The sequence below is a fragment of the Cinclus cinclus genome, chromosome 15 (assembly GCF_963662255.1).
Source record: "Cinclus cinclus chromosome 15, bCinCin1.1, whole genome shotgun sequence".
Taxonomy (NCBI): Eukaryota; Metazoa; Chordata; class Aves; order Passeriformes; family Cinclidae; genus Cinclus; species Cinclus cinclus.
Window position 1 is genome coordinate 539,126 of NC_085060.1, and position 22,682 is coordinate 561,807.

Consider the following 22,682-nt stretch of genomic DNA (forward strand, 5'->3'; position numbering starts at 1 on the left):
GATGGGGCCAGTGGTGACTGCAGTGTCAGAGGGGTGAGCACATCTCCCCAGGCTGCTGCTGTGGGTGGGAAGTGGGATGCTGACCAAGGCTGGATCGGTGGCTTGGCTGACAGAGGAGGGGAGAGGAGCCACACCCTCCCCTTAACAGGAACCATCTGACAGCTCAGTGAGGGGTGCAGGGATGGATGGATGGATGGATGGATGATGGATGGATGGACGAACGGATGGATGGACGAATGGATGGATGGATGATGGATGGATGGACGAATGGATGGATGGATGGATGGATGGATGGATGATGGATGGATGATGGATGGATGGATGGATGATGGATGGATGGACGGACGGATGGATGGATCCATGGATGGATGGATCCATGGATGAATGGATGGATAACACACGGCTCCCACCGGCCCTGCTCTGGCTGAAAACCCTCCTTGGCAGTGGGCTGATGGCCACTCCCTCCCTGAAAATGTGTGCTGCAGGCAGCATGAGGGCCAGGACACCCCAACACTGTTGCCCACACTGCTGACTTTCCTGCAAGGGAAGGACAGCCCTGTCTGGGCTTTTCCAACTTCCATGGTCACAGTTTCCCCTGCCCGTGGGTGTGGGGTTCCTGCACAGCCTGGCCACGCTGGGGGGCCACGTGGGACATCCTGAGAGCTGATGTTGGGGATGGCATCTCCAGCTCATTGCTGCAACCTCCCTCCCATCCTGCTGGGGTTTTTTCAGGGCTGAGATTCCTGATCCAAACGCTCATTCCAAAAAAGTGTTTTCACCCTTGGGTGATGTTTTGGAAGCATTCATGTGAGAGCTGAACTGCTGGCCCTTGCTCAGCAGCTGGGCTGTGGCCCTCAGGGGCAGTAAGTCCCCAGGGAAGAGCAGGTCCTTGGGACCCCCATGACCCAGTAAGAAGTGCATGAGAGCACGAGGATGCACAGGCACTGCTGTCCCCTCACAGCCTTGCACCCCCCGGTGTTTCTGGATCCTCCTGCCTGGGCCCATCTCTGCAGAGCAGCCTTGGAAAGAACTCCACCAGCACTGGTGTTCCTGGTTCCTCTTAGGAAGCACTGACAGCCCCCTTTGGCTGGGAATATGGCAGCACTTATGGACCAGGAACATGGATGGGCTTCAACTATGTGTCTCCTTGGAGTTTGCATCATCCTAGAACAGCGTGTGGGATGCGTTCACCTCCGTGAGGAAGAGAGCATGAAGCGTGCCTTGGCAGCCGCTTCTCCAGCTGCAGGGAGCTCCAAGGTGCTCCAGGGAGGCAGAGTGCAGGATGGCTCCTGTGCAGGTTATCCATGCAGTGAGGCACCAGTGGCTGCGGGGCTGCACTCTGGAGAGCAGGTGACCCTTGGGGAGGGACACAGGAACCCACCAGGGACCCACCTGGCTGCTTTTGAACCCAGCAGTCCCTTGGGGACGTGTATCCAGCTGCCAGCCTGGTCTGTGCTCCCCAGGAGCCCAGTGCCATACCCGCTGGCCGTGCCCATTGCCCTGAAGATGCTGGCACGGGGCCGGCTACATGCCAGTCCCTGTGTGTGCACGGGAGCCAGTGGCTGCCAGCACAGAGCCTGGATTGAGCTGGAGCTGGCACAGCGCCCAACAGGCAAAGGATGCTGGCAAGAATCTGTTCCTTAGCCATGCCAGCAGGCTCTGCCATCCTCCTCCTTCTCTCCCCCTGCCCACCCACCTTGGCACTGGGATGCCTGGCAGGGAATCAGGCTGGCACCTTGGGCAGCAGCAGGCATGTGGCTCTTCAGGAGCACCCACCAGCATGGGGGTGACCGTCCCCTGTGTGTCTGCTGGAGCCTGACCCCGCACAGATGCCAGCCTAATGATCAGGAGAGGATCATTACTGCTAGAGTTAATTAACGGCAGCAGATCGAAGCAGACGAGGGAACAAGGTAATTCCCCCTGTTACCCAGACAGTAGCTGTGAGCAGCCATTTCCTCCCTTCCTGGCACCCTGAGTCAGCAGCTGCATCCATGTGGAGCAGTGGCCCCACTGCGAGCTGGGATCCTGACCCAGTGTCTCCAGAGCCAGGCAGGAGCATGGGGACAGCAGGGCACTGCACATCCCCAGTGCAGAGCAAACCCCGCTGGCACACGTGTGCCTGTGATCCTGTATGTCTGGGTGTGCACACGTGTGTGATTCTGTACATGTGTGAGTGCACATGTGTGATTCTGTACATGTGTGACACATATGTGTCTGTCATTCTGTACATGTGTGAGTGCACACGTGTGTCTGTTGCAGACATGGGGGCTCATGGCACGCTGAGGGTGCAGGATCTGTGCTGTCAGTGCTCCTGGAAGGATGCTCCTGGGTTATCTTGTGCTTGGTCTGTGCTCTGTGGAAATGGGGGGAGTCTCCATAACTGTGGGGTCAGTCCTGAGCTCAGCCCTGGGAGCTGGGAAATGGGAGCTCCTGAGATCACCCTGTATCAGGATTTTGCTCCAGTGCTTTCCCATCCCTCCCAGCTGGCTGCTGTGCCCATGCCTTCCCAATGCCAGCACCGCTGCACAGGACAGGGCTTGTCCATCACTATCCAGTCACTGCCATCCCCAGGGCCTGTGAGCAGGGAGAGCAGATCCCCCACTGCATATCCATCACGGGGTGCCCTCTGGTCCAGAGCACCAGAAGGTTTTGGCCATCCCCAGGGTGTTCCCCTCTCCACAGCTGCAGCCAGCAGCCTCCCGGGTGGTCCTGGCTGAGCGTGGGCTGCCGAGGCCACCTGCAAGGGACTGCCTGTGTGAAACCAGCTCCTTCCTGCTGCACTGGGACCCCAGCCAAGGGCAGGGGGTGGGGACAGCCACCTCCCTGACAGCCCCAGGAGACTTTCACCTGGCTGCCTGAGCCCTGTGAATTACAGGAGGCTCAGCTGGCACTGCCCACAGCACCCACGCAGGCTGGCACACCGAGCAGAGGTGGAGGATGCCATCTCCTCTCCAGGGGAGCCACCCATCGCATCCCTTGCTGCGGCTCACAGACCCGCCGGAAAGTCGCCAGCTGGCAGGATGCTCCATCCCCGCTCAGTCGCCAGGGCTCCAGCACCCGCAGCAGGGATGTGTAGCTATGTCTTTAAGAAGGGCCTGGGCTGGGGTGGGAGAAGCGTTTCCATCCAGCCTTCCTCCAGAAACCTGGTTCGAGTTAGTGTGAGCAAGCGGCTGCCAGAGCTGGCGCTGCGGCCGCCTCCCGCTCCCGGGCAGGGCAGGGCAGCCGCGGGTCCCTCCTGCCCACGGGGGCTCGGGGCACCCACCGAGCTGTGGGGCAGCTGCCCCCTGGCCTTGGGGCCGCTGCGGAGAGGAAGAGGAGGCAGAGTTGGGTAAGTGAGAGTTTTGTTCTTTCCTGCCTGTGGGACTCCCTGCCCCGCCCCGGGAGGGCCTGGCAGGACAGGGGCAGGGAGTGGTGGGTGCACGACATGTGGCTGTCACCGCAGGTGGGTGCAGGCAGCAGCAGCCCCAGGGCTGGCATAGCCCCTGCTCGGCTCCCGTGCGCACCAAGGCACGGGCACGGTGGGATGGGGCCAGCTGGGCAGGGCTCGCAGGCAGGACACAGCGATGGTGGCAGCGGGCAGAGCCCCGGGAGGGATGCGGTGCCCTCTGCTCCCTGGCAGTGCCCGTGCCCAGCCCAGGAACACTGGATGTGTCCCTCCTCTCCCTCCTCACCCACGCGGGCTGGGACAGGGAGCCTCCCCAGAGACCCCAGCGGGAGAAAGGTGCACGGCGTGGCCCTGAGGGGGGCCGGGGGATCCAGTGGCAGTGTGGGGAGGTGACAGTGCCACCCCTCGCACCCCACGTGTCCCGTAAGAGGCTGGTGAATGACAGGTTCTAGTGGTGGCGGCACAGCACGTGGTGGCAGCCTGGCTCCTTAGCTGTTCTCTGGCACAGCAGCTCCGGGGGGCATTCCGAGGAACCTCTGGGGGTGTGGGTGCAGGTTGTGGGGTGATCAGGGCTGGGAAACCCCCGTCCCCTCTGCCTCACCCCACACACACTCTCTGGGGTGGAGCAGAGCCAGGTGGCCGCATCCTGCAGCCCTGGCACCCCGGGAGTGGGGAGGGCACCCCTGGGTGCCGGTCCTGGGCAGGACGGCCAGACCCACTGCAGTTACCAGTACGCACAAGGAAAGATGTTCGGTGCACGGAAGGAATCCCAGGAATGCAGAGCCTGGAGGGGACTCGAGGTGGCACGAAGGTGTCACGGCAGCTCCAGCCCTGCATGCAGATCCCTGCCAGGCCTTGGGGGGTCACCTTCAGCGGGGCACCATAAGGTGTTGTGGGGCTCGGTGTCCCAGCTGTGCCCTCCAGCTCGGCGGGGACCCTGCCGGTGGCTCTGCCGGGACCTGGCACTTCTCAGGGTCCAGGACAGCCCCGGGAGCGACTCGCCGTGGGGCTGGGAGCCCTGGCCCCACTCCCCGGCCTCGGCCCTGGCCCGGCCCCAAGCCGTTGTTCTCCAATGAGCTCATCTGCCTCGCCGATGCTGAGCTCTAATATGGCCTCTTGGCCTGAAAAGAACCAGCCCGGCCACTGAGCAAATGTTTGTGTCTCCTTCATAGCTGGGTTCTGTGCCAGGAGAGGAACGAGGAGCGGAGCCGCTCCCGCGCTCGGGCCGGACGGGGCCGTGGCACCGGCACTTCCCCGCTCAGCCACCTGCACCCTCCTGTGCCCGGTGTGCCCGGTGTCCTGGGTGAGCCACCCGGCTCTGTCCGGGCTCCCAGGGGCCGTGTGACCAGGACAGCGCTGGCAGCCGTGAGTGCCCACGGGGCTAGAGGAGGATGCGGGATCTGGGGCTGCCCCGCGCAGGGTGACGAGTCGCTCGGAGTGATGGGCACCTTGCGTGGCTCCCCAGGGCAGGGAGCAGAACAGCGGCCACGCTGTGGGATCGCAGTCCCACGACCCAGTGTGGGGTTGTATGTACGGGGGCCGCTGCCCCCCTGCCTGACACCGTGTGCTGGCCCCGGCTGGGGCTTGGGGAAGCGGCAGGAAGTATTTTCTTGATGGAATTTCTGCCAACCACACCAACTCTCCCCGGTCCTTCACCTCCCTGGGGAGTGCAGAAGCTGTGTGAGGTGGGTGGGAGCCAGCCTGCGCTGCCTGCAGCCCCGTGCCTGGGTCCCTGTGAGCTGAGGCACCGCCAGAGCCCAGCCCCACAGCAGAGACACGGCACGGGCAGCGGGGCGCCACCGCGGGGCCCCCGCACCGCTGCGCCTGTCACACCCACCTGCTCCCACATCAGTCACACAAACTGCTCCTTGCACCAAGTACTGATCCAATTTGTGGCTGTTTCCATAACAACCTCCCAGCGCTTTCTGGTCCTTTCTGTTGCTATATGGATGCCGAGATCCGATGTGTCAGGGATGCTCCGTCCTGGGACGCAGTGACTGGGCTGAGGCATCCCAATCCCTCTTGGCTCCCAGGGGTGAAGGGCTCCGCACGTGGGAGGTCTTTGTATGCTGGACAGGTTTCTCTGTTCTGGGAAAGGGCTTTTTCCCCATGAGAGGGATAGGGTGGGGTTTGGGCCAGGGAAAGGAACCCAGGGGTAGTAGCTGATCCAAGACTCCTGGGGGTCCCAGCATGCAGCTGAGCTTTTGTGTAGTCATGGCACTGCCCGGGACACTCAATGACAGGAATGGGGACCTTGGAGGCACTGGCAAACACAGACGACCCTGTTTCTCCTACCTGAGATGACATCACCCCCAGGTCCAGCTCTTGCAATGTCCAGCAGCTCTCATGCAGGGTTCCTGGCCGAACACAGCCCCAAAGCTCTTCCCACACCTCCTGTTTCCCTCTGTGCATGGCTCCAGCTGCTCTTGGAGCTGACCTCTGCCTCCCGTCAGAGGTCCCCAAGCCTTGCTTCCGTCCCACCCCACTCAGCCACCCGCCCCACAGAGCCAGCACTGGGGTCCCCACGGGTCCCCATCCAGCCCCGACACTCCCGGTGTGCCCAGCCCCAGAAGCTCACCTGCAGCCCCATTGCCTCAGGGGTGCCCAGCTCCGGCACCACCTCATCCCAACCACCCCGGGGGCTGTCCAGCACCAGGACCCCCTCCACTCATCCCTAAACCGAACAACTCCTCAGGGATTACTGAGCCCGAGGGCCCCCAGCCCAATCCCATCATCCCAGCCCCCTGGGGACTGTGCAGCCCCGGTATCCGCACACCAGTGCTCTGAGGGTGCCTGGCCCCGGCACCGCCCCACGATCACCCCGATTCCCCCATCCCCATCTCCTCGGGGGGTGTCCAGCCCCAGCACCGCCATGCCCATCACCTCAGTACCCCCCAGCCCCAAACCCCGCAGCCCATCCCCATCACCGCGGTATTCCCGAGTCCCGCGCCGCCCCCGCCCGGCCCCCGCAGCCGCCGCCATTGGGCGCCCGTTCGGCTCCGAGGGGGCGGCGGGGCGGGGGCCGGTGCCGGTGCCGGTGCCGCCGGGCGCGGCGCGGCTCGGCTCGGCTCGGCTCGGAGCGGCTCGGAGCGGAGCGATGCGGCCCGGCCCGGCCCGGCCCCGCGGCTCCTCCCCGCGCGGTGCGGCGGGCCCGCCGGGGGGCGGCCGGGGGGCGGCCCGGGGGCGGCGGCGCGCGGAGCCCGGGCCGGCCGGCGGCGGAGGATGGGCAACGCGCAGCGGAAGGGGCCGCGCAGCCAGCGGCGGGGCAGGATGCGCTCGGCAACAGGTACCGGCGAGGACGGGGCGGCACCGAACCCGCGGCCCCGCCGCCACCGCAGCGCCGCGACCCCCGGGACCCCCGGTGCGGCGGCGGACGGGGGGCGGCTCGGGCTGCGGCTCGGCGCTCCTCGCTCCCCCCGTCCCGGCGGGTGTCCTGGAGGACACGGGCAGAGGTCATCGCGTTCGAGGCTCGGCCTCCTGACGGGGACGGCGCGGGATGGGGCTGGCGATGGGGCCACCGAGGTCCCGCAGCGTGTGGGACGGGTCTGGCTGTCCGAGCTGCGGGGAGCAGCCCCGGGTTACCGGGAGCTAGCCCATGAGGTGGGGATCCAGCCCTGGGCATGGGAATCCAGTCCCAAGGTGTGGGAAGGCAGTCCTGGGCATGGGGCTGCAGCCGTGGCAGTGGGGAGCCAGCCTGAGCACAGGGATGTGCCCCAAGGTGTGGGGAGCCAGCCTGAGGACAGGGATGCGCCCCAAGGTGTGGGGAGCCAGCCTGAGGACAGGGATGTGCTCCAAGGTGTGGGGAGCCAGCCTGAGGACAGGGATGCGCCCCAAGGTGTGGGGAGCCAGCCTGAGGACAGGGATGTGCCCCAAGGTGTGGGGAGCCAGCCCCAGCAGTGGGGAGCCCCTGTGGTTGCTCTGCCCGGATCCGGCCCCCCCAGGCAGGGAGCCCAGTGCTTGCGGCCCCCGCACCCCAGCTCCTGCTCCCACACATCGCAGTGTGGTGGGCGTCTGGGGGCTCCTGTACCACAAACCATCTCAGGGAGGCGGACAGCCCTGCAGCTCTGCAGGCAGCTCTTTGAGGGGGAGCAGAGGACTCACTTGGGGCTGGGAGCAGGCACTGAGGGCAGGTGCCCTCTGAGGAAGCAGGGTCAGACAAGCTGGACCTGTCTGATCACTCTTTTGTCCCCATGTGGCTGGTCCAGGCAGTTCGGCCACCCTCTCCAGTGCTCCAGCTCTTCTCCCAGCCTAGCTCCTGGGAATGCCAGAAGAGCTGGGGGCTGGGGTCCATCACAACTCCTGGCACGAGTCCCATCAGAGACCTGGAGTCCCAGAGTGTAGTGTGCTGTGCTCTGCTGGCCCCGGCTCCTGCTGCCCTTTCCTTGCCTGCTGGCTTGGGAGCCGGACACAGCAGTGTGGGCAGCAGCAGGGAACTGCCAGCCCTGGGAGAGACCTCGGGAAGATTGCTTAGAAACTGCAGGAGAATGGGGACTGCTCGTCACAGCCCAAATGACTGTCACCGCTTAATAATCAGTAGGCAGAGAGGATGGCAGCACAACCTGATGCTGCCTAATTTTGCAAGAGCTGTTGTAGCAGTGGGTGCAAAGCACCAAAATGGGGCACAAGAACTTCGGGTTGCACAGGAGGGGACCGGGAGAGAGGCTCAGCTTTGGGTTGGAGGGGTGAGAGATATGGGGCTGCTCAGTATCCATCATATCGCCATTGGCTCCCCTCTTGGGACATGGGAAGTGGGCAGTGATTGGGCTGTGGGACTCAGAGGGACCATGGGCTGCTGGCCTGCAGGTCATGGGGGACGAGGGATTGTGTGCCATCCTCTACCCAGCGCAGAGCCCTGAGCAGTGCCCAGACCATTGGATGCTGCTCTGCTCCCTGCCTGCCTCTCCCACCTGGTGTCACTCAGGGCGATAACTGATCACACTTCTGGATTGTCAAAGGAACTCCTGGAGCTGTGGGAAGGGCCCAAGGGGGATTGCAGGGCTAGGCCCTGGCTAGAGCTGGTTCATCTCTGTCCTCAGGTCACAGTTCCCTGCCAGGCTGGAGATCTCCAGCAGATCTCCCTCAGGTCCTGGTCTCCCTGCATCTGGCTGCTGGGGGCAGGGAAGAGTGGGATTTGGCGCTGCATGGCTCAAAGTCTTGGGTGTAAATGCTTGGATACTCCCAGGGCCGCTGGGACCTCAGTGCCTGGGGCATTCCTGAGCAGTTGCACACAGGCTTCCATGCAGAGAAGTAGCAGCAGGTTCCGGCTGGAGCTTATCTGCCATGGGGAAGGAGCTGAGGCTCCATAAGGAGCAGCCCTGTGGTGGGTGTGGGTCACTGGTAGTGTGGGATTTTCCTGAATGAAGCCTACGCTTGGGGCAGCATTCTTGGCTCTGCTGCAGCCCTGGCTCCCAGGAGCCTCCATCCTCTGGGAGAAGCCAGCTCAGCTTTACAAAACCCTGGAGCACTGGGAAAGTGGTCCCGGAGGAGCCTTTGCTTCAGGCTTTGGAAGAAACTGAAATGAGATGAAGCTCTGGGAGCTCTGGCAGCTCCCAGGTCAGAGCCAGGAGGTGCAGAAAGGCTCTGGTTTTGTCAGCTGTAAGGACTGGGAGTTGGCAGGCAGTGGCTCAGCTGCGCCAGAGACAGCCACAGGCTCCAGGTTTTGGTTTCCCCATGAGGAGTCTTGTGGTTGTTCCATGTAGGAATGGTCATGCTCTGCTGGGAGGACAAGCCCCCACGTGCTGTGCCCCCCCAGGTTACCCATCACTCTCAGAGAGTGCTCCAGCCACAGCTGGGGGATATTTTGGTTCCCTATCCCAGCTCGGGGAGTCCCACCTGTCCTGGCTGTAGCATCCCTCTCCAGGTGCTGCAGCAGGGATGCACACAGAGGGATGTGCATTCCTGGGTGAACCTGAGGGCGGGTGGATGTGGGATGGGCTGTGCAGAGCCACGGTCCCTGCACCGTCCTTCCCCGGGGAAGGAAGAGGGGCCGGGGCCAGGACAATGGGCTGTGCCGCTGACTCAAACACTCAGTTCCTGGTCGCTTCCTCTCCCCGCTGGAGCTGGAGGCAGTGAGGACGGGGGAAGCTCAGTGCTCTCGGCCTGCTTTGAGGCAGGAGCTCCTCGGTGGCTGGAGCAAGTGGCCTCCCCCCCACACTCACAGCTATGGCCAAGGTGGAGTGGCTCCTGGCACCCTGGCAGCGGGCAGGTAAGGCAGGCAGCAGGGCAGGGCTGAGGCGGGCAGTGGGGGCGGTGGGATCTGCAGGCACTGCTCACTCTGCAGGGCAGGACCCTGGGCTGGGGGCAGCTCTCAGGCACTGAGCCTCTGGAGGACATGCAATAGTCCCTGGGGTCAGTGCTGTCCAGCAGTGCCAGTCTTGTGCTACTTTACCAAGACTGAGCTGAGCTGTCCCTTTTAAATCTTTCTGCCATTCTGCAGCCTAGTGGGGTGTCCTTGCTCTGACAAAGCAAGAGAAGGACAGAGGCTCCCAGCCCACGTGTGCCACTGACCACTCCTCAGTCCTGCAGAGACAGATCCTGCCCGTCCCAGTGTGTGCTCTCCTGGCAGCTTCCACGTGCTGGTGGCAGCAGGAGGGAGGACCCTGGCACCATGGGACCGTGGGAGTATGGGAGCGTGGGAGCCTGGGTGGACACAAACATCATGCACTCTCAGGACCCTTGCTGTTGTCACTGCTCTCACTCCTGCTGTAGCTGATGTCAGGTCTCAGGCCCCTTTGTCCCAGGGCCTCTGGCCGCATTCCCCTCTCAGGCGACTTCCTCACATTGTCCCAGCCCTGGAGTGTAAAACCAGCCGGGCACAGGGGAAGCTGTGCTTTCCTGGAAGGACCCCTCTGGAAGCAGCCTCTGGCACAGGGAGCCCACAATAGACAGAGTGGTGGGCTGGGTTTCCATGTTCCACCGAGCAGTCCCAGTCAGGCTGGGGACATCATGGCAGCTGCCCATGGCCACCCTGTGCCCAGTGGTTCCTTTGGCCATGACACAGCGATGTTGGGCTGCCAGGACCAGCTGGATCTGACAGGTTGCCATGCCAGGCTTCCTGAGGCTCTCAGGAAAGATTTGTGGCTGGGGTTTTTCTGGGAAGCAAGGGAGAGTGAGGACTGCAGAATGAGGAGGCTGCCAGGGAGACACGGCAGGGCTGGGAGAGGGCTCTGGGAACTGGTCCTGCTGCCCATGGTGGAGGGCTTGGTGCAGGAATCTGGGTCCAGCCAGACTCCAGGGTTCCAGTGCCTGCCCCAGTGCTGCTGCTCTGGCCCCAGGAGCAGTGGATCTCAGCCCTTGGCAGGGAGCAGCCTGAGTCCACCTTGGCTGGCGCAGTCCCAGGCCAAACCGTGGTGCCAGCACGGCCGTGGGCAGTTCCCATCCCCACAGCACAGGTCAGTGGCACACTGGGCTCCTCCTGGGCCAGCCTGGCTGGCCAAATCATGCAGCACACACACCTCCCCTCCTGCCAAAACCCCCAGACTAGGGCCCATGGTGCTCCTGGGACTGAACGTCCTTGCACACTGCAGCTCTGAGTCCTGCCCTTGGACAGGGACCTCATTGTCTGGTTTGCTGCTCGTGGTTTTCCTAGAAACCTCACATAATCCAGCCTTCTCCCCATGAGCCGAGGGACCCTTGCAACTGCCAAATCCGCCCTGCCGCCATCAACTTCTGCAGTGCCCTTATCTCCCATCAGCACAAAAATCAGATGATTCCCTGTTAAACAGGGAACTTGGAAGAGCTGGAAACCCCTGGCAGATCTGCTGTGTTATGACAGTTGTGTCTCAGTGTCTACGGTCCTGCTGGGCACCTGCAGGGCAGCTCAGGGACATGCTATACCAGGATCCTGGCATGGCAGCCCTGAAAGGCTCCCAGCCCCTCTGGCATCAACCACCAGCAGGTCAGACACGTGTGAAGGTGGCCCTGCCTCACAGGGGGAATGGAGCTGTGCCACCAGACATGTGGCAGTGGGAGGTGTCCTGGAGAGGGTCAGATTTGGACAGGGCACAGTCTCTTGGCTTTGCCAGCAAGGGCTCATTACAGGCACACGGGGCAGGTCGGCTCAGTAAGCACCGCTGCCGTGTGGCACCGGGCCTGGCGGTGTCAGCAGGGTGTCGCTTCAAGATTTCATTCAGACCTGGCCGGGCATCCGGCCCTGGGGCTGCCGCTCGTGCCGCAGGGAGCAGGTCCGGCAGGTCCGGCTCGGCAGGGGGTGAGCTTGGGACAGGAGGTGTTTCTGCGGCCGCTGCCAGCTCCCTCTGTGCGCTCTTCTCACTTCCTCTCCGCTCGCCGTGGAGCAGCCTGCGCCTGGCTCAGAGCACGGGAATGTCCCCAAGCCGGTAGCGAGCATCCCAGCATCGCGGGCAGGCCGCGGCAGTGGCTCGAAGCCGGTGGCGCACGGTCCCGGCACTGCGGCACACGGCTGGGACGGGCGGGCTCGGGCTCCTGGCAGCATCGGTCCCGGCCCCCGGCTCTCTGCCCTCGCCCTCGGGAGCGCTCGGTGCTCCGGGCCGGCGGCGGCTGCCGCGGTGCCTGTTCCCGTTGCCATGGCTGCTGTGCTGATGGCGCATCGCCTGCTGCCGCCGTTACATCATTGCTGCCACTGCTCCACGCTGGTACCAAGGGTCCGAGCGGCTCCAGACGCGCCCCCGGCATCTCCTGCGCGTGGGGAGCGAGCCTGAGAGGGAAAAGTTTGGCGGTGAATTCAAGCGAGAGGCATCGTCTCACAGGAGCTTCGGCCTGGATTGAAAGAGCTGTGATGGCTCTGTCAAATATCTCCCTGTGGATTCGGGATGCCTGGGCTGTGGGTGAGTAGGGATGCTGCCATGGAGTAGGGGTGACTCAGAAGATACCGAGGGGCTGGGGGTCCTGCCGGGATGTTGTTCCCGCAGGAGAGAGCGGAGCTCAGCTCCCCTTCAAGCGAACTTCCCCGGAATTCAGCCTCAGTCCTTGTGTACTCGCCATGGCCACAATCCCCCCCCCCCGAGCTTGGGCACCGGCTCACGCCCAGCAGGAGTGCAAGGCTGCAGCATCCCGGGGAGATATTCATCTGCAGGCAGAGTAGGGGATGCTGCCTGCTCCTCTCTGCGTGCCCTGGTGCCAGCAGGCAGCATGGTGAACCCGCCAGCAGCCATGCCTCAGTTTCTCTCAGCAGCAAGGCTGGCCGGACTCGGGTCGAGACCACTGGGGTTGGTGGCATGGAGCTCTCAGGCTCTGCTGTCCCAGGATGCCCTTCATCTCCCACAGGTATTCACCACGGGCTGGGAGCCCCTCAGAGGTATTTTGTGCTCAGAGCCTGTCTCTGATAAGCATGGCAGGAGGTCACTGCCAAGGACATTGCTCAGCTCAGCTATCTTGGCCAGCCACTGTGTTCTCCTGCATGCCTGGGGCACCTCGTGCCCACAGATGGGGGTGGCAGCTGGGCTTCCTTGGGCACTCACAACCTGCCCTTGTACAGAGCCTGCATCAGGCTGCTCCCAAGTACTGCCGGTCCCTTGGAGCACTGTGGCAGTGGCACTGAGTCAGGACTGTAGGCTCCTCACACGCCATCGCCGAGCTGCCGTGCTGTGCTGGGCTGGAAGTGCTACTCCCAAAACAGCCTCAGAACCACTGCTCCCTAAACAGCCTCGGAGTGGCTGCTCCCAAGGAGACAAAGCCTCAGGATGCTACTCACTCTGGCACAGTGCTGTCCTTGCAGTGCCAGTTCAGGGCATCTGGGTGCCAGGAGACTGCTCAGCTCATCCGTTCTTGCCCCCAGCACTGGTCCCCAGCTGGGGAGATGGAACCCACAATACCTATTCCTTGGTGATGACAGCACCCTGGGGATACCAGCAGCTCAGCGGTGCCTGTGTACAGCCCACAGCAGCTCAGGACTGCGCTGTGTCACTCACAGCCCCAAAGGAGCACATGGCAGCAAAGGGGGGAGCTCCACGGGGGAGAACCCCAGCACTGCGTGTTCCCCTTCTGCCCCCGCAGCAGGGCAGGGTGCTGGGCGTGGGTGCTGCCACGTTTCCGCCGCACCCAGGGTGGCCCCAGCTTTGGTGCTGTGGTTTGCCCACGTGAGCAAACGCCTGGGTAGATGCTGGGGGTGACTTGGAAGCAGGGCCGAGATGCAGAGGTGAGCTCCTGTGTTCTGGGGAGGGCTGCAGGGGCTGCTCAGGATGTGCCTGAGCCCCTGGGGGATGGCTGCAGGGGGAAATATGGACAGAAGGTGAGGAGCATCAGCTGTGCTGAGGGCAAAGGCTGGGGCTGTGCAAGCCAGGCATGGGGTGCAGCAAGCCAGGATTAGGGGTGCATGCTTGGGGTGTTCTCAGAAATGACAGGGCACCGCTGGATCCCCCACCTCACCAAAAACAGCAGATTCTGGGCTCTGGGGTCTGCAGAAGTGAAGGTGTGGTCTCTGCCCCTGGCACTGTGGGTCAGATTTTTGGGGAGATGCACAGCCCTGCCCTGTGCATGGCACACACATGTGCACATGCGCCCCAACACCACTTGGTTGGTATGGAAACAAGTCAAATTATTTAGAGGAGGAAGAAGGGAGGGGGAAAAAAAAGGAAAAAACCCAGTGTTAAGGCCCGTCGTTATGGAAACAAATTATAAAAGTAACTAGGCTGGGGACATGGCACCTTGCTTTGGGGTGCTGGGCGTTGTGCAGGCTCCATCAGCTGGGGGAAGGGTGGGCACGAGGGCACCCAGGGGCACAGGAGTGTTGTAGGCAGGAGGGTGCCTGGGGGCAGGAGAGCACTCATGGTGCAGTACAAATGAGCTGGGCCACAGCTGCCTGACCACTGGGGGCAGAGGGAAATGTGGCTTATGCTGGGGGCGCCATGCCTGTTTTGGGGCCATTCCCCTTCCCAGGACATGGGATTGCTTGTGCTGCCTCAGCTGGGGCCTGGCATGGAGCAGGCTTTGGCAGCAGGGCAGCGGTGTGCTCCTGGGGCTGGGCACTGCACTGCAGGTGGCAGAGGGGAAGTGTTTGTCACGCTTGGGGGGGTTCAGCTGATGGGGATGGGGACAAGGACCATGCAGAGGAGGATGAGCCCTAAACCCCCAGGGATGAGAACTGGGTCACCCATACCCCTGTGTAAAGCTCACAGAAACCAGCTCAGTGCCTGCCAGGGCGTGGATGATGCCCTTGGAGGCAGCGTGCCAGTGGTGGCACTCCCTGGAATCCATGGTGGGTACAAACCCACATCCACTCAGAGCAGCGCAGGGTTCCCTGTTCATGGGAACAGTGCTAAGCTCCCCACAGGGCAAGTTCAATGCTGAGCACAGATTCTGCTCCCAGGGACTTTTCCACCTGCTGGGGCTTTCAGAGAGTCTGAGCAGTCCTCACAGAGGTTCTCTTCCCTGGAGAGCTTGGGGGTGTCCTTGCTATGGCAGGGCATGTGAGCCCTGAGCTGCAGTGCAATGGAAGCGATGGGTCCCTGGCTCCTGCCTTTCAGTTGAAACTTCTGCTCCTCCACAGCCAGGATGTTGCTCCACCAGAGCCCACAGCATTTCCTGCGCCCAGGCGCGGTTAGGCACGGGTGGCAGGGCTGGCTTCCTTCCCCAGTTTCAGTCAGCTCCCTTCTTGGCAGCCCTCAGGGACAGTGTCCAGCTCCCAAAGTGGTGGCAGCGATGAGGGCTGGTCCCAGCAGGCAGCAGCCTGCTAGGGTGGGATGCAGCCACATCCCAACATTCCTGGAGAGCTGGGGTGGGATGGGCACTGTGCTATCCCACAGCAGCACCTGCAGGGAATCTGCCCCCCCACCTACCTCTGACCCCACTCTCTCCCTCCTGCAGCCACCTCTAACCTGGACCTCGAGAGCAATAAAGCCGCCCCTGCCAAGCTGCCATGGCAGCAGCCTGTGAATGTCTTCCTGGCCGCTGGGCGCCCACCGGGCATGGAGCAGCTGCACCAGGAGGCCCAGCTCAACCTCCAGAGCTTGCTGCAAGGTAGCAAGGACAGGGGCTGGGGTGGGCTGGGTGAGGGAGGTGGGTGAGTGCTCCCCAGGCTAGGTGACCACCATGAGCCATCTGTGAACTCATCTCCCACATGCATGTCCGAGCCACTCCTTGGACCTCAGCAGGCCACAGGAGTTGGGTCCTGGGGGTCCCAGCCTCCAGTAGACCCTCACCAATCTCTGCTCCCAAATCACTGCTGCAGGTGCCAAAGCAACTGAGACCAGGATTGCCTGCTGGGGCCACTGAGGCCACCAAGGCACCCACAAGCCCTACCACAGCACAGATCTCATGAGGGCCCCAGGGACCTGCCAGTGATCTGCCTAACTAGATCAACGTGGCCAGTGGTTTTGTTTCTGTCCAATCTCTGGGCCGGGCTGTCACGCGGCCCTGGCTCGGATGCTCCTCAGGCATCAGATGAGATCAGCAGCCCAGCCATCCCCCAGCTTGTAATCTCATTAAATCAGCCTGAGCAGCCCTGCTTTCCGCCAGTCCACAGCCCCCAGCATAAATTAGCTCAACAATTACAGGATGGGGACACACTGAGTTCCTGGCTGTCCCCAGTGGGGCCGTTTCCCAGTGAGACCCACCACATCCCCTGACTGTGCCCCAGGACGAGTGGGGCCAGCTCCTGGGATCTCTGCACTTCTTCAGTTCCTTGAGACCCTCCTGAGGGTCTCCCTTCCTCCCCTTCTGAGCTGCCTGTCCTGAGCAGGAATGGCCAGCTAGGCTGGGGACAGCCAGAGGGGTCACCATCCCTTCACATGTCCCCTGCTCTGGGATCTGGCAGGAGGAGCAGGGTCCCAGGTGCCATTTTTCTTGCAGAGGAGTATGAAGAGCAGTACACCGAGAGCAGGGTCACTGGGCAGACCTTTCGTGCTGCTGGGCACCTGCCCCCGGACACCTCCCCTGAACCATCACCTCGACCCCCACCTGCCAAGCGCCTTGAATTTGTGCTTATGGTGAGTTCTGGGGTGGCAGGGCGGGCAGCAAGTCCCTGTTTGTGTTCCGCCCTTGTCCCTTGGGTGGCTGACATGCCTTTCTCCCCGCAGCCCCCGAGCCAGCGAGCAGCCGAAGAGGAGAGCACCAGCAGCACTGTACTCGGTGCTCGGCCTCCTGACACCTCCCTGAGCCTCCCCACCAGCCCAGACAAGCAGCCCCCCTGGCCCAGGGCCTTCCCCCTGCCCCCCGTGGAGGAGAAGCAGTGGCACCAGCCTGGCTCCATCCAGACCAACATTGTCCCCATCAATGTCTCAGGTAGGGCAGCACCCCATGGCACAGCGGGGGGACATGGGGTGCAGGCAGGGATGTGCTCCAGCAGCCATCTGGAACAGGGAACGGGTGGGAGGGGGATGTGGCTGCAAGCTGTGTTCCTGTGGGTTAGGTGGGCACCGGGGCAGAGCGGGGACAGCAGGGCCATGTTGGCATCCATCACTCCCAGCTGCCTCTCGTGCCATCTGCAGTTTTGTGCGTCTAGTCTCACGTCCCTGATGTAATGCCCAGCCAGCCAGGTCTGTTGTTACCTGGGCTCTCACCACATGCCTTGTACCTCGCCTGTCTCACCTGTGTCTCCTGTCCCCTGTCTGCCCATCTACTCATCCTGTCAGGGATGCATCTCCCAGCAGCACGTCCTGCCCAGTCCTTGCAGGCACAGCTGCCACACTCTGGCCCAGATCAGAGTCTGGGGCTGGTGGCTGGGTGAGGTGCCTCTTCTGAAGGGCAGAGGTGTCTGTTTGCCCTTTCCCTCCATCATGGAGACCTGAGCCAGGGCCACAGTGGTCCCTCTCCATGCCTCATGTACCCATGCCCAGTCTGGCTCAGCACAGCACTGTGGGCTCCGGCCTCACCAGTACAGATCAGTGCCCGTCACGCAGCGCAGGGCTGGTCTCTGGAGCTTTCCATCCATCCTACCTCCATCTGCAGCATTCGCATCATGCCTTCATCTCCCCCATGCTCACCCCACATGGCTCACACCATCCTCCTGCATCCCACACTCCCACCTGTGCCACCATCCCAGGCTGGGGACACACAGAGAACACGGGTGATGGAGGGGGCTGAGCTGCCAGCCTGGCTGTTTGTTTTGGCTACAGGGCAGCACTTTGCTAGGCACGCGAGTGCTCGTCACTCCCTGTTTAACACAGAGACCGCGATGAACCCAAAGTCCACCCTGCGGCGTAGACGGACCATTATTGGATTCCCTAACCTGTCCCTGCGAGACCAAGGTGACGGCAAGAACTGCGCAGGCAGCACCTGGGCAGGGCTGGCACCCCCAGAGCTGTCCTGGTGATGGCACAGTCATCCCAGGACTGGCAGCCAGCCCAGGCACAGCCGGGCCCCTGGGGACACCCTGACTGAGGGGAGGTGCAGGCACCACACTGGCTCTGTGCCCTCCCAAGGTGCTGGGCACACTGGTGACCCTGGGCTGGCCTGGGGCTGGCATGGCATCAGGGACTGCCCCTTCATCCTGAAGTCAGGGTTTTGAGGCACGAGTCACCCAGCCCCAGCTCCAACATCTCCCTGTGCCCACCTTCCCCATGGGCAGACCCTGTGGCAGGGTGCCATGGCTGTGGGGCACAAGGCCTTTGCTGGGGTTGGTGAGCTGGCCATGCCAGTGCCAAGGGGTGTGGATGTGAGAGTGCCTGGAGTGCTTCCAGGCTGGCATTTGACCCTTGGAAATGGCAGCCATTGTGGCTCATGGGCTTTGTCCTGCTGTCCCCTTTGGAAGGTGTAGAGAAAGCAGAGCCAGTCTCTCTGTGGGGGCAGGTAGGGACAGGGGGAGAAGCCATGGCACCAGCTGCTCCAAAGGGTAGGAGGGAGGGTTCTTCTGACTCAGTCAGACCTCGGCCCACCACAGCCTTGAGCATCCCTGCCTGCTGGGGGTGTTCAGAGTGGGGCTGCTGGCTCTTTCCCCATCCTGGTTGTGCTGTGATGGGTGACACTGTGAGACACCATGTCCCTCCCCTGTCTCAGCTGGCAGTGCCTGACCTGGCTCCTCCTGACTCCCATCTGTGTCCCCACCATGGAGCAGCACTAGGCCAACACATTGGTTGCCATGGGACTGATGTCCGCATGGGGAGAGCCTCCTGCCATGGCTGCTGATTTGTCCATGGCACATTCCAGCCAACAGATCCACACCTGGGCAGAGGTGCAGCCTCAAGACTGGGACAGAGTGGGGGCAGGGCCGTGACCCTGTGAGTAAGGCAGGATGGTGCTCACCAGGCTGTCTCTCCCCGCAGGCAGTGCCAACGGACCCACATCCAGCACACACGCTCCCATCGCTGAGTCCCTGTCCTGCAGCTTCGTGCCTGAGACCACAAGTGGGGGGACAACACCCCAGGAGATCAGCCCTCGTCCACCCCTCTCGGCCCCACTGAGGAAGACTTTCAGTGACCTTGGAGCCCACTGCTGCCAGCCACCTGCTGCCATGGATGGGGCAGCCAACGCCTGTGCCAGTGCCTGCAATGGGACACAGGTCACCCCTTTTTCCCCACCCTGGAGCCCCCTGAGTTATGGGAGCCCCTCCAGCCTCACCACTGGCCCAGGCAAGGGGCCCACCTGCACCTCGCCGGGAGGCTCCATCCCATCACCTGGCCCAGGCTCACCCACCACCTCCACCTCCTTCTTCATCACCACAGAGGAGCGCATGGGCAGCAACGGGCCCAGCTTCTTCTCCAGCCCAGTGCCTGCTTCCTCCCCCAGCTCCGGGTGCATCCAGGGAGCCAAGGGGAATTTCTTGCCGGGAAGCCGAGAGGAGCCGGAGGCAGCAGTAGGGCCGGTGCAGCTGGAGGTGGAGCGGGCAGGGTGCCGGTTCCGTGAGCGGTCACTGTCGGTGCCCACTGACTCGGGGTCCCTCTGCTCTGTGGACATTGCATACGCCGAGACCCGGCGGGGCAGTGCCAACTATGCCCTGGGCTACCCCAGCGCCAGCTCCGAGGGCAGCACCAGCACTGACAACATCTCCCTGGGGCTGGAGCCTGAGGGGCAGCGGCGGCGGCGCTCCAAGAGCATCTCCCTGAAGAAGGCCAAGAAGAAGCCCTCGCCACCCACACGCAGCGTCTCGCTGATCAAAGAGGGGCAGGACGGTGACGTGGGGCTCAGCGCGGCACTGCCCAAGGACCAGCGGCCCAAGAGCCTGTGCATCCCCCCAGAGCTGCAGGGTCACCGGCTGGTGCACGCTGACCCCCAGGGGAGCGCAGGCAGGGAGCCCAACAGCGCAGCTGCCCCCCACCAGTGGCACCTCACGGACTGGAGGGCCAGTGGTGATCCCTACCAGTCCCTCTCTGGCTCAAGCACTACCACAGGGACCACGGCCATTGAGTGTGCCAAGACACGGGGCAGCTCTGAGTCCCTTGTGTCCCCTTCAGTCTCCAGGGCCACAACGCCCTCTCAGCTCTCTGCCGAGGCAGACCTCAAGATCTCCTCGCCAGGCAGGCCCACCGGGCTGATGTCCCCATCCAGCGGGTACTCCAGTCAGTCGGAGACCCCAACCCCCACCGTACCCACCTCCAGCATCCTTGGGCACTCCCCGCACCAGGTGCGTGTGAGGCCGCTGGTCCCTGAGAGGAAATCCTCTCTGCCCCCCACGTCCCCCATGGAGAGGAGCCCCAAGGGCAGGCTGTCCTTTGACCTCCCACTGACTCCACCTGCCCACCTCGACCTCTCAGGGCTGAAGATCTCCCTGAAGGGGAAGACGAAGGTCAGCCGGCACCACTCTGACTCCACCTTTGGCACCAAGCTGGCCCAGAAGAGCAATCCCATCACACCCATCATGCCCGTGGTGACACAGTCTGACCTGCGCTCCGTCCGCCTCCGCTCCGTCAGCCGCTCAGAGCCAGAGGACAGCGCCGATGGTCCAGAGCACACTGAGGAGCCAGCACGCGTCCCCTGCACAGGGCCGGAGAGGAAAGTGAAGCCACCTGTGGCAGAGAAGCCACCGCTGGCCAGGCGCCCCCCGTGCATCCTGCCCAAGCCCCCAGTTCTGCGGGAGGAGGGGCCCCTGTCCCCCAAATCCCCACCAGCCACTGCTGCCAAGGAGAAGGGGCTGGCACAGGATGCCTTCGTGGTGCTGCGGAGAGGGGAGCTCAGGAGGGGTCTGGGGGAGCCCCACTTGTCCCTGACTGCGGCAGGGCCCCGGCGGCTCTCGCAGGGCAGCCTGGATGAGCTGCAGCCAGAGCGGAGTGGCGCCAAGGGGGAGCGCAGGAAGGCCAAGGTGCCGCCACCAGTGCCCAAAAAACCCAGCGTGCTGTACCTGCCGCTCATCCCAGCCCTGGCGCAGCTGGGAGCTGGTGTGGGTGACCTGCCACCCACCCCCAGCCCCATCATCACGCTGGACACTGACCCTACCTGCTGTGACCCTGATGCTGAGAATCAGCCATCCCCCGAGGCTGCGGACACCATGCCTGCCAACGAGCCTGCCTCAGAGCAAGGTGAGAGTCTCCTCACCCCTATGGAGGGATCACCCCAGGAATAGGAGCTCCCTATCCCCGTGCTGCACAGGGGATTCACTGCTGTCTTCTCCCTGCCCACAGGCAGCTCAGCAGAAGCTGGCACAGAGGAGAAGAGTTTTGCCAGCGACAAGACGGCCGAGTCCATCGCAGAGGAGGACGATGAGGTGTTCACGACATCCCGCACCACGGAGGACCTCTTCACAGTGATCCACAGGTAAGGCTGGTGCATGCGCGGGACAGCCCCTGTGCCCACTACGTCGACCACTGTCACAACTCTGGGTGTCCCCCCACCACAACACCTCCATTTTCCATACCGGGGCCAATGTTCATCCCTGGAGACAGCCCGGAGTGCAACAAGCAGGGAGGGTCCCGGTTAATCCTACCTCCCAAGATCACCACCTGCCATGCTCATGTTGTCACCTTGCCCCAGCAAAGCAGGCTGGGCACTACCATGCCCCTCGCTCTGGGATCTCACTGCAGCCCCAAACTGCTCCCACTTGTGTCCCTTTGATGCCTAGGTCGAAGAGGAAGGTCTTGGGGCGGAAAGAGCCTGGTGACACCTTCAGCAGCCGACCCACCTCCCACTCACCTGTAAAGACTTCAGGCTTCCCAGCTGGTGAGTCCCTGGCAGCAGCGGGCAGCACTGGGAAGTCTTCCAGCAGGAATGAGGATTTTAAAGCCCTGCTCCAGAAGAAGAGCAGCAAAACCAGTCCAGGTACTCGGCCATCTGCTGCCGAACTGCTGAAGACCACAAACCCGCTGGCCCGGAGGGTCATCACAGAGTTTGCCCCTGAGCTGGACGGTGCAAACAGCCCCAAAAGCCAGCCCTGACAACACAGGGGCCCCGCCAGCCAGAGGGGTGGCGATGGCTGCAGAGGGAGCGCTGCTGCAAAGGGATGTCCTGGCTGCTGGGGAGCCCCTGTGTCCTGCTCAGAGGTTCTTCTGCTTTTGTACCTCACTTGGAGAGCTGCTGGCAGAGAGGCAGTGGCTGGAGCCCAAGGCCTCATGACTCTGTGCCCTTCCCACGAGGGAAGCAGTTGGAACTGGCCTGGCTGAGCCAGGTCCTGGGATTGAAGGCGACTGCCCAGGAAGCAGAACAGGATCACAGCCCTGGTGTCACCCCATGCCCGCAGCGAAGCAGCTTCAGACTCTTTGGTCCCTTCGGCATGTGGTACTTTAAACAGCTTTTCTAATGCACAGTGGTGGTGATGTTTGATTCTCTTCCCTTTGACATTGTACCTTGAGTTTCCCATGCAGAGGTCCCCTGGTTGAATTCCGCTGGATGCATAGATGCACTTTGGGAAGATGCCAAGGGTTCAGCTGGATCTGCGGCTGCTTACGAAGAGTCACAGGAGGTTCCCTGTCATTGCCCTGAGCATCCTCCCTGTCACACAGGGAGCTGGCACCCGGCATCCACAGCCAGAGCCACCACCTCAAGCCAAACCCCCATCCCTTGAAAGCCCCCAAAATGCTGCATTTTGGAGCTCCTCAGCTCTCAGTCCAAAAACAAACCCTGGGCTCTTCTCCACTACCAGCCCCCTGGCCTCAGTGCACAGGAGGTCTGGCAGCCACCCCACTCCCCCCCAGCCCCCAGGCCAGGGGTCCTGCCCCCAGCTGCCGATTGGGGCAATGGGGGTGCTGTGCCATGGGAAGGAAGCTCGGCCCCAGCTCTGCCTCCTGCATCTCCCCTGAGAAGACTCTGCAACTTCTCCTGCTGCCCCAGCCACTGGAGCTCCTGAGATGTTCCCAAGATGGTTCCATGGCTGGAATCCAGATGGACATCACTTGAGCCACCTCCTGGGTTCCCCCAGGGTTGCCCACCACTCACCCGTGTCCACTGGCCACTAGAGCAAGGCCGAGCAGGACATGTGCCATCAGGGCACGTGCACGGGGCCAAGGAGGAGGGTTTG

At 62.9% G+C, this 22,682-nt stretch overlaps 1 protein-coding gene across 1 annotated transcript; it reads left to right on the plus strand.

The window, feature by feature from the left end:
- The first annotated feature begins 9,314 nt into the window (after positions 1 to 9,314).
- On the plus strand, positions 9,315 to 21,716 carry NHSL2 (NHS like 2). Its single transcript, XM_062503052.1, is given in 10 exon segments — positions 9,315 to 9,461; positions 9,463 to 9,522; positions 9,524 to 9,590; positions 15,167 to 15,319; positions 16,151 to 16,287; positions 16,378 to 16,582; positions 17,416 to 17,547; positions 18,562 to 20,751; positions 20,854 to 20,986; positions 21,291 to 21,716. Coding segments are annotated over 10 exon segments (3,537 nt in total). The 3' UTR covers positions 21,604 to 21,716.
- Positions 21,717 to 22,682: the final 966 nt, after the last annotated feature.